Source organism: Octodon degus, unplaced genomic scaffold, assembly GCF_000260255.1.
Source record: "Octodon degus isolate 3935 unplaced genomic scaffold, OctDeg1.0 scaffold00007, whole genome shotgun sequence".
NCBI lineage: Eukaryota > Metazoa > Chordata > Mammalia > Rodentia > Octodontidae > Octodon > Octodon degus.
In genome coordinates this window covers 17,444,975-17,456,301 of record NW_004524583.1, presented here as the reverse complement: position 1 = coordinate 17,456,301, position 11,327 = coordinate 17,444,975, and the positions used below count along the sequence as shown (strand labels likewise).

Genomic DNA, 11,327 nt, shown 5'->3' with positions numbered 1-11,327 from the left:
TTGCTGTTACTCCTCCCTTCTGCTCTTGCTGTTTTTCTATTTTCCACCACCATGAACTGCTGCCCTTTGCCATGTGCCACTCTGCCTTGGAGCTCACTGAGTATGGAAAGAAAACTTTTTAACTGTGAGCTAAATAAACCTTTCCTTCCTTCATGTGGGTATTGGATATTTGTCCCAACAATGAAAGAAAAGTCGCTGAGACAAGCAGGAAGCAGTTTAATAGATTCATTGCCCCTTCATAACAACTAAAAGACAGGAATGATAGGTTCCTGCCCAAGCACAAACTGTTAAATCACTGCCCTCATTCAACATGGCTGAATCCCCCAAATACCAGAAAAATCACCACTTCCTCCTTCCTCCCCACTCCACCCTCAATACAACTTCCTCTTACCTTCCCCTCCACATGCAGAAGGGCCTCCAATCAGCTCCTGTGTGTCACTGAACCTGCCCCTTAAACTCCAACCCTTAGAAAAGTGCATGAAGCCTCAGGCCCTGTCTCAGGTCAGAGGGTCTGCCCATCTCCCTGCCCTTGAGCCTCTCTTTAGAGTTAAAGGGCTTTCTTTCTTTTTCTTTCTTTCTTTCTTTCTTTCTTTCTTTCTTTCTTTCTTTCTTTCTTTCTTTCTTTCTTTCTTCTTTCTTTCTTTCCATCTTTCTCCATCCATCTTTCCATCTGTTTTTTTCTTTCTTCCTACAATACAGCAAATAGAACCTAGGGCCTTCACAGTGAGCTACATTTGTACTGCATTACATCCCCAGCCCTTTTCTCCCTTTTGGCTTTGAGACAGGGCTTTTGCTAAGTCCCTAAATTGCCTGGGCTGGACTTGAATTTGCAATTCTCTGACCTCTGGAGACAGTGGTGGGAATAGAGGTATGTACCACCACACTAGAATGCTGTTCTTTCTTTTCTAAAAGGAATTGTTTATATACACATAGGAGAAAAAATCCTGAGGAAAACACCAAATGTGGATGGTTAATTCTAGCTGATTTTAATTTTTGGCATCCTTAAATGCATTTTTTAAAAGAATTTCCACAAAGAAAAATACATCCTTTTCATAGAGAGGTAAAAATGTTGCAAAGCCTTCTCTAGGTGGAACAATATCATTTATATAACACTCTTGATTTTGAAAGTTCTTTCTAATACATTCCAATTTCATCCTCCCAATGTTGCTATCTAGTGTTTATTTCCTTGTGGGCCTCAGAAGACAGCTCTTAGAAGGTTCAGAAATCATGTCAAGGACGGCACCAAGGAGTGGAAAAGGCTCTGTCTTTACGCTATAGATTTCACCTTCAGGTAGGGCAGGAGGAAGGTTGGGGGCAGGGCGGCTCAGGGAGAACTGCTGGTCTCAGGGAAGGTGGAATCTGGGAGCAGCTGACTGCTGTGGTCATCACACTCCTGGTGTTATGGGGTCACCACGAAGCTATTTCTGGCATATATTCAGGGAGTTGTTCTCCCAGGCTTTCCACCCACCTCTGTGGTTGGATGCAGGAGTTGTCTCCCCAGGTCAGGTAAGATCTCTAGGGTCCCTTTTCTCTCTCTGGGCTGGAGGCTGGCCAGTGGGCCAGTTTGGGGGGGTTCGGGAAGGGGCTGGGACTGGAGGCCGGAAGTGAGTGTCAGAAGTAGATGTCATTGAGCAAGGTCATGATGTCCCAGATACTTCCTCTCTCTTCAGCTGGTTAGACACTGCAAAGTGGGAACAAGTAGAAAATGACCAGTGCCATTTCAGGATGCTTTTGGGGGCTCCACTTGGCATTTCCCATTTCTCATTTGAGGTCTGCCTTGCTGTGGGAGGCTGATGTCCCCTTGCTAATGGGTGTGACCAGTTGGGAACATTTTGGAGTCCAGTTGGTAGGGAAGGAAGATGAGATGGTGTTACTTTTCCTGGCGCTAGAAGTGGTATGTTGGTCCTATAGTATATGAGAGGCCAACTGTTAAGATTTTGAGAATACTGTGAATCATCATGTTGGTCACTTGAAATTGGTCATTATGGGTCACACGATGGTCGTTGGCAGACACTACAGATTAGAGCTTGCCACTGCAAGGGAGCTTATTAAGCAGATATCTACATACTCTGGGCAAGGAGCATGGTTGACCTCATGGTTGAGAGTTCATTGTGGCCTTCTGAGAGGAGGATGACAACAGCATCTGACTGTGGCCTCCTCCTGTGACATTATGAGAAGGCTCACCCAGGAAGTGCTGAATGGGTATTTTTACTCTGAGATGTACTGTGGGATGTTATCTAGGTCACCCTGTCTGTGGCTGGGTCTCCTGTGCCTTCCATTCCTGTCTCTTTACACCCAGGTTGCAGCTGCCACAATGCTCGGGCCACCTAGCTGCTCCAGAAATAGCTGTTCCCAGGAGGAGGGGGATCAATGTCTCCCGCTACTGGGATGGCACAGTTTCCTGACTGCTGTCAGCAGAGGGCACCACAGGACTAATGATTGTGTCAGTCCCAACCCCTTGTCACAGTCTCCCTTTAAAAGAAAAAAACAAATGAAACTCCTAATTCAAATTCATTAATTTGAGCGAATTAAGAAGAGGTCAGACTGAACTGGTGGTGAATTTTAGATACAGCATCAACTGTGCTCAGAGGCGGGTAGTAAGCATCTGCAGCACTCTGCGGTCCATAAAAAACATCTGGTCCTGTGTCTTGTTTATTCCTCTGTCACCTCCTCAGGTGTGAGCGTCACAGGGCAGTGCGCACAGGGTTGGACTTGTGTCGCAGTGTCTGGACTCTGTATCCTGGCTCTGCCCCTGACTTTGGATGGGCTACCAGATGTAGCCCCTGCTGGGGGTTGGGAGGGTGACCTTGGGGCTTGGCGTGGCATGAAGTGGCGTGGACAAAGCACTTAGGACACTGCTGTCTGAGCAGCGTGCAGTAAGCCCTCAGCAGTAGGTCCTGGCTCTGATTTCTTACTGTTCCTCACCAGGCACCTGAGCGGAAAGGGAGAGAAAGCTCAGGGCCTTATAAAGAGCGAGGGGAAAGCCAGCACAGCAGTCCTGCTCTTCTACTCCAGGGTCTCTGCCTCTGCTTCTGGATGTACTTACCCTTCTTGCTGGGGTGCTAGAACCCCTCTTAACAACTTTCCCCGTGAAATCCTATTTATGACATTGATTTGGTTAGTAACTCTTTTTCCTTCTATTAGGGTCTTGCTATGTAGTTCAAGGCTAGCCTTAGACCCATTATGCCTTGAACTTGCAGGAATCCTCTTGCCTCAGCCACCCAAGTGCTGGAATTACAAGAGGGCACCACCATGCCCAGTAGCAATTAGTTTTCCTTTTTTTTGGTGCTAGAAATTGAACCCAGGACCTTATGCTTGCCAGGCAGGTGTTGTGCCGTGGGGCTATATCCCTGGCCCAGTAATTAATTTTCTTAATGAGCTGACAGTTCAGTTAACTTTAACTGAATATTACATAGACCTCACTATGTAAATCTGAGTGCATTTTAAGCCTTGTGTCATGATCTAAATGACTTTGGGGTCAGCAGTTGTCATGGGATAGATAGAGTAGGCATTCTGGATGGCTGGAGAGGAAGTTGATGCACACCCGGGCCAGATGTTCTGGGTTTTTTCAGGGGGGGATTGGACACAGGATTTTCACACCAACCTTTACCCCAGCTCTTTTTTAAAATTTTGTTTAAAAAAACAAATTTCTTTTGAGATAGGATCTTGTTAAACTTCCTAGGTTGGGCCCTAACTTGGAATCATCCTGCCTCAGCCTTCTCAAGTACTGGCACTGTAGTTGTGAGCTACCACATCTGGCTGATTTTTTGGAGAGAGGTAGGAAATTTAGATTTTTATGTGAAATATCTCAGTTGATAAATCTTGTTAACTAATATATATATATTAGTTATTTTAAAACTAATATTAAGAGTTAAAAAAAATGAAAAATCTGCTTGGTGTGGTGGCTCAGGCCTGTAATCCTAGCTGAGCTGGAGGATCGTGGTGAGTTCAAGGTCAGCCAGGACTACAAAGCAAGCTCCAGGCCAGTATGAACTGCTGAGTCTCAAACTGAACCAGTCTCAAAAAGTTTAAAAAGAAAAATCAAGGGCATCAAATAAAGCATTCTGTTTTATGGAATGGAATAGGACAGCCCCATTCCATTCTGGGTGTTAGGGACAGTCCCCAGGTGAGTGGGGGTGACTGTGGTAAATGATTTTGTTTCAAGGACAGCCAGAGAAGTGCCCCTGCCACGTGCTGACCCTGGGCAGAGCCAGTGCGCATGCTCTGTTCACTAGATCCTCTCCACCTTTGCTGAGTTACCGGAAGTAGCCGTCTTGTTTCTGTAAAGGATCAGTTTCCTGCCTAAGTAACACCGGAATCTTCTGGATAGAGAATGGGAATAATTGTGATCTATCTGCGACTCTGCAGGAACTGCAGGCAAGCTGTGGCATCTTCCCACCTTCTGTCTCCAAATCCTCCAATATAGTTTGATGTTTACCCTTTTAACGCCAACAGTGAAGCTGGCTTTATGATGCATACCCGTTATCCCAGCACTGAGGCTGAGGTAGGAGGACTGTGAATTAGAGTCCAGCCTAGGCAATTTAGCAAGACCCAAGCTCAAACTAAAAAAGGGCTGGAGATACAGCTAGGTGAGAAGGCCTTGCACTTATCAGGTGGTTCCTTGAGAAACGGTTCTCCAATCAGAAGTGTTCTGGGTCTTTGCCGCCTTGAACCAAGAACTGGATGAGACAAATGAAAAATGGTGTTAAAAGTTTATTTGAAAAGCACTGGGTGAGTGTGTATGGGAGAGACCAGCTCGGCAGAGTAAACTTGGCAAAACAAAAGCTAAACAGAGTAAAATGGAAAAGAAAAAAACACACACCGCGCCTCAGAAGTGCAGTGCAGGCTGTGGTGGGAACTCACTATGGTGGGCCTCCAGGGTTGCTAGCCTTTCCTGTCATCCACACCCTGTGGCAGTTCATAAGAAGTTCTACATGTGGAGTCCTGAGGGTTCAAATTTGTGGGTTCAAGCCCTGGTGGTGCTGTCCTGAGATCTCATAACTGACAGCAGGTCCTGCTCATTTCCCCAGCTGTCTATGCCACGCCCCACTTCCTCTACCAGGTTCAACCCCCAGCACTGGTTTAAAAAAAAAAAAAAAAAATCAGCAATGAGGATTTTTCCTCTGCAGAAATTTGCTGAGTGGAGTCTCTACTCTCTTCTCTGTGTGTGTGTGTGTGTGTGTGTGTGTGTGTGTGTGTGTGTGGCTGAGCCCACCATGGGGCGGGGCCGGCACATCATGTGGTGCCAGGGACTGAACCATGGTCCCTGCATGCTTGCCTAAGCAGGCGCTTTAGACCACTGAGCTATCTTGTCGGCTCCTCTGCTGTCTTCTTCTTGTTGTTGTTCTCCTCTTCTTCTTCCTCCACCTTTTTTCTTATTTCTTTGTTTTGACAGGATCTCAGTCTGTAATTCAGGCTGGGGTTGAGCTCATTACAGAATCCAGGCTAGGCTCGAACTTAACTCTTGTCTCAGACATTACAGATGTTCACCACCACCTCCATCTGTCTTTGCTTTCTAAGATCTTTTCCAATCCCAAATTTGAATTGATGTTTTCATTAATGCTTAAACAGTCAAGAATTTTTAGACCAAGGACACTGGTTTATGCCTGTCATCCCAGCTACTTGGGAAGCTGAAGCAGGAGGATTGGAAATTCAAGGTCACCGAGGCATGGCCCCCCCAAGTACTACACTTTCAGCTTCCCTTGCAGCTAGGTGTGATCATGTGATGCATGTTCTGGCGAATAAGAAAAGTGGTGCCTGAAGCTTCTATATAATGTCCTTAAGAGACAGCTTTTGGCCTTTTCCCTCTGCTTTCCCCCGTTTTGGTTGAGACATGCTAGTGGTGCAGCTGATCAGATTCTACATAAAGAGGCAGAACCATCACACCATCAGCTGTGGCTGATTCTTTGAGTGTTGCATGGTGCAAAAAACCCCAAACCAAACCTGGGCATGGGAGTGCTTGTCTGTAATCCCAGCACTTAGAAGGCTGAGACAGGGAGGTCATAGTGAGCGTCAGGCCAGCCATATAATGAGTTGAAGGCCAGTTTGAACTACATAGAAAGATCCTGTTTCAAAAAACAAAATCCCCAACCATTCCCCCCAAACAAACAAAACCCCCCAAACCCCTCAAAGTAATACAAACAAAACATAAAACCCCAGACTGACCAACCAACCAAACAACAGCTCTCTATCACCAAGAAGCCCTGGTCCCTTCTACTTTAGGGACTAGAACAACCTAAAAACATGCTCTCCTAGCCTCCATAGTGGCCAGGTTGGTCACACGGCATAACATATCCAACCAAGTAGAAGCTGAGGTTAGCTGGGGGCTTCAGGAAATTTGCTTTTCTGGATAAAAGAATGATGACAAACTGCTAGTCTCTTCTTTTTGCCTTGAGTCCTTGGAGCTTGACCAGTTCTCTTGAGACCCTAAAGATGGTGGAACAGAAAAGAAGAGGTGATAACATTACTGGGTTCCTGCATAGCAGTAATGTCTTCTGTGCCTATTCTGGGCTACTTGTTTTGTAAGAAAGACATAATCTTGTTTTATACTTCTCATGTGAGAAAAACCACACACTTTGTTGACACTGTACTAAAGACTTATGCTATGATATCCCCAAAGCCTATAGTATCAGTGGAACTTAGTCTTGTAATATAACAGAGATCCCATGTGTTGGTGATGTCATTTGACTCCTGAATTCAACTGTATCTGAGATTGATTCAGACTCCTGGATTGTTTGCATATTAGATATGGTGCATTCTCTTTCTGCTTAAGTGGCTTAGATTGGGTTTTCTGTTGCCTGAAACGGAATGACTCCTGATACAATCCTCCTTATGCACGGCACAATGACATTTTGGTCAGTGGTGACCCACATGCATGACAGTGGTACCATGAGTCTAATGAAGCTTAAAAAATCCCTGTGTAGTTTTTTACTGTACTTTTTTAAAAAATATTTTTTTGAGACAAGATTTTTGCTATATAGCCAGGCTGATCTTAAACTCACTTTGTAGCCCAGGCTAGTCTTGAACTCAGAGGAATTCTCCTGCCTCAGCTTCTGAATTGCTGAGACTACAGGAGTGTACCACCACGCCCAGCGCACTGTATCTTTTCTATGTTTCAATACACAAATGCACACCTTACTGTTGCCTAAATCTTCAGTGTAGTAACTTGCAGGACGGGTGTGTAACCCAGGAGCGGTGGGCCCTGTGATGAGGTGTGTGTGGGTAGTGGGCTCCGCTGTGGAGGCTTGTGTGTGCCCTGCATGGTGCTTGCCCACTGATGGTGGCACCTACTCGGGCATCTCCCGGAATGGGTTCATGCCATGAAGCAGTTGAACTGACATGACTGTATTAGTATGCAGCCAGGTAGGCTGATTTTATTTCACCTCCTCTCAGTCCTTCCCTAAAAGTTTATAATGTAGCAAATGAGTAAGATTATGGGCTGGAGGTGTAGCACAGCGGCACAGTGTGTGCTTATTATGTGAGGGCCTGGTTCAGTGCTCAGCCCCTGGCAATGCACATGTACACAGAGTTAAAGCGAGGGTGGAAAGAAGAAAAAGAAAAAAGAAAAACAATAGTAAGCCTCGAGCAGATTGTTTTGTCTTTTTGAGGCAGGTTCTCACTATGCAGTTGAGGTTAGCCTTGAGCTTACTTTGTAGCCCATGCTGGTCTCTAACTTGAAAAGATTCTCCTGCCCTAGCCTCCTGAGTGCTGGGCTTACAGGTGTATACCACCAGACCCAGCCTTGGTACAGACTTTATTTATTTATTTATTTTAATGTTCCTATGCTTGAATGTTCTTGTTCAGAAATCTGGTCTCTGCTTCCCCGGTACAGGATGCTGGTGTAGGATGCTGACCGAGTGGCACATGTCAGCTGCGCCTTCTGAGCCACCGAGCACCACGTTCCTGGGGCCTTTCATTCTCTTCACCTCTCTTCCTTCGCTGTGGTGTTGCCCATGCCAATTAACCAGGAGAGGAGACCTCCAGCTGTCTACCAGCTTGCCCTCAGGCCCACGGGCCGCAACCCTCTTGTACTCACTGATCTCCGGGGTTTCCGTGGCTTCAGAGAACAGGCTGCTTCGTGCGGTCCTGCTGCAAACCATCATTAAGAGGCAATTGCCACAGGGAGACAATACAGGAAGAAAAATGGCTAAAAATATTCAGTGATTCACAGAAAATTACCTCTCTTAGAACCTACAGTGTATTCCTATTGCCATAGTAACCCCCTAGTAGCGACAAAGCTGATTGATGGCCCTCTGTCCCCAGCAGTCACTCTGGTGGGTACCTCTAGACCGGGAGTGGGTCCCCGCAAGGAGGCCAAGGGCGCATCAGAAATGTGGGACTTCCCATCTCTTTCCTTCCAGGGGTGTTCCCTCTGTTCACACAGGCCACCTCCTCCCAGCCTCTCTTCTGAGGAGGTGACAGTGTCTCACCACTAAGCATCCTGTGTTCCACTCACACAAGTGCTGGTTGTGCCAGTGAATCCCCAGGGACCACACCGGTGGGACTCGAAGAGGACGTGGCAGACACAGAGGAGAGGCGTTCTGGCCTCCCGTCTCCCACTGGCTTTTTCTCTGTCTCTCCCTCCTGCTTGCCTGACCCCTCTCCTTCCCAGGCTGCCCCTGTACAGTCCCCTGGCCACGCCTCAGGCCTAGGACAATTGGGGAGTCCCACTTGGACACACAAGAGAAGGCTGCTGTCTAGGAAGATGACAAAAAGGTAGCTGGAAAAGCATTAATATATATTTTTTGATCTTTTATTTATTTACTTTTATTTATTTGGTATGGGGACTCACTATGCAGCTACGACTCACAGTGATCCTCCTGTCTCAGCCTCCCCAGAGCTGGGATTATAGGTGTATGCCACCACACCTGGTTTCTGTGATCAGTGTGGCCTGGGATCCACATAGCATGTGGTACTAGGGATCGAACCCCAGGTCCTTGTGTTTGCTACGCAGGTGCTTAGACCGCTGAACCATCTTGGCCCTGGATAAACATTTTGTTGTGTTGGAGTTCCAAAAATCATTGGTGCGCCGTCCAAATAGCTTAGTGGATTAAAGCGCCTGCAAGGAGGCACAGGGGCCAGGGGTTTGATCCCTGCTCCTGCTGTGCCAGCCCCGCTCCCCTGGGCATGCTGAGACAGTAATTGAGACTGGGTGTGGTGGCACGCGCACCTGTAAAGCCAGCTTTTGGGAGACTGAGGCAGGAGGATCTCTGTGAGTTTGAGGCCAGTTTATACTACATAGTGAGACCCTGTCTTAAAAACAAACAAATAAACCACCACCAAAAACCAAACACCCCAAAAGTGTAATGATAGTAGTACTTTATAATCCATTGGATAAAATAGGAAAACATAAATCCATCTTTTTTCTTTTTTTTTTGCGGAACCGGGGATTGAACTCAGACCCTTGCGCTTGCTAGGGAAGCGCTTATTCCACTGAGCCATGTCCCTGGCCCCCATAAATCCATCTTGACATAAACAAATAAACAGGGCCATGGATGTAGCTCAGCGGCATATTACCTGCCTGGCAACTGTGAGACTCTGAGTTCAATTCCCAGTACCAAAAACTAAAATTAAAATAAATTAAATAGAGGAAGAGAAGAGATCCCTCCTTAGAGTAAAATTTCAACCATTAAATGTAGGAGAAAGGATAATACAGCAATTTGAGAAACTTTATAGTAGTAATTTATTTAGGTAAGGTTTATCAATGGGTGTTAAGAGTCCTGGCTTGAAATTTGATAAGAAACAGAATCTATAAGACGAGTGTGGAGGCACCTGCTTATAATTCTGACACTCTGAGGGCTGGGGTAGGAGGATCACAAGTTGTGCCCACCCTACGTATCTTAGTGATTTCATGACTGTATCTCAAAGTGAAAAAAAAAAAAGTCTAATGAAGGTGGGGTGAGGGAAGGAGCAAGGCAGAGACCACTTGACAGGATTTTGTGGAAGCCATAAGGCATAGGGGTTCAATACCTGGTGCAGGCAGAGGGCAGTAAGGCCTTCTGTAGGGAACAATGATAAGTGGGCCCCTTTTATAAGGTTTGAAAGAAAGCAGGGGACATTAGGGGGGGAGATTTTTCTTTTATTTTGTACCAGGGATTGAACTCAGAATCTTGCAGTTGCTTGGCAGGTGTTTAAACTACTAAGCTCTCGCCCCAGCCTGGAGATTTTAGTAAACACCTTTGGTCAAAGTTCTCCGGCTGTCTTGCACCTCAATGGGCTGTAATGGCTCAGCTGAATTTTGTGCTATCAGTACGGAAAACTGTTAGGTTACCTTGTGCTTCCTGTTATCTACTCTAAGGAATGTGTCCTCACCCTCTGTTCAAGGCAGTTTAGTAATGAGTAACTTAATACTGTCTCCCTCCCCTCCCTAATCTAATTCTTGTAAACATAGTTAGTTAAAAATGTTCTAGGACTGTGAGAAATTGCTAAAGCCATAAGATTACCCCGACCTTGATTGCTTTCCATAAATGACATACAAACATCCAAATTCTGTGGCTAAGACTGTTTGTTCTGTCATGTCCCATAAGATTAAATTCCTCCTCTCTCTCAGAACTTCGCGGACCCCCCTCCCCTAATCTTTTCTGCAGACTAGAATGTGGTTTTTCCGCTTTAAAAGACCAGCCAAACCTTGCTTCACCGCTGGTTAGCGCCTCCCTGGGTGGAGTGCGGCTGATCTTCAGTCGCCTGTCTGGCTAATAAAAGGCTCTCTAAATTTTAATCTGTTCTGTTCTCGGCCTCTTATTTAATTTGAACCCGGCACATGGGCAAAGTCCTTAGAGTGACCAGTGTAGATTTTCAGGTGTCCCCAGATGTCTTGGGACTTACAAAATTCCGTGTCCTGTCCTCTCTTCTTTACAACGTCCTGTGCTTGACAACTCAGCCTCATTGCGGAGCTGGGTTCCCTGCGGAGAGCAGCGTCTCCGTTGGCAGGTGGGGGCGGGGCGCTGGGGACGCGGGTCTGGTTGGAGCCTTACAGCAAGGGGGGTCAGACCCCAGGACCCCAGAGACACAGTAGAAGAAAGAAGGGGGGGGGGAGGAAGGAGAGAAGGAGGGATTTACACAATCGCAGAGTAGCTGCTTATAAAATACTGACTTCAAAGCAAAAAACGTCAACTTTCTAGTGGAGAGACCCATCAGACCCCTCCTGCACCTGAGATCAAAAGTTAATGAGGTGCTGGAGGGGTCTGATGGGTCTCTCCACTAGAAAGTTGACGTTTTCTGCTTTGAGATCAAAAGTTAATGAGGGGGCCCGGGGAGATGGCTCAGTAGAATAAGCGCTTGCCTAGCAAGCACAAGGGCCTGAGTTGGATCCCCGGTTCCACAAAAAA

General features: G+C 46.4%; 1 protein-coding gene across 1 annotated transcript in view; it reads right to left on the bottom strand.

Annotated features, from left to right (window-relative positions):
• Nucleotides 1-2,921: 2,921 nt before the first annotated feature.
• LOC111812674 (60S ribosomal protein L9-like) overlaps nucleotides 2,922-11,327 on the bottom strand; it is a 12,321-nt gene continuing 3,915 nt past the window's right edge. The window contains exon 4 of the mRNA XM_023701485.1: nucleotides 2,922-2,932. Coding sequence (XP_023557253.1) covers nucleotides 2,922-2,932 — 11 coding nt within the window. The remainder of the gene's footprint in view (nucleotides 2,933-11,327) is intronic.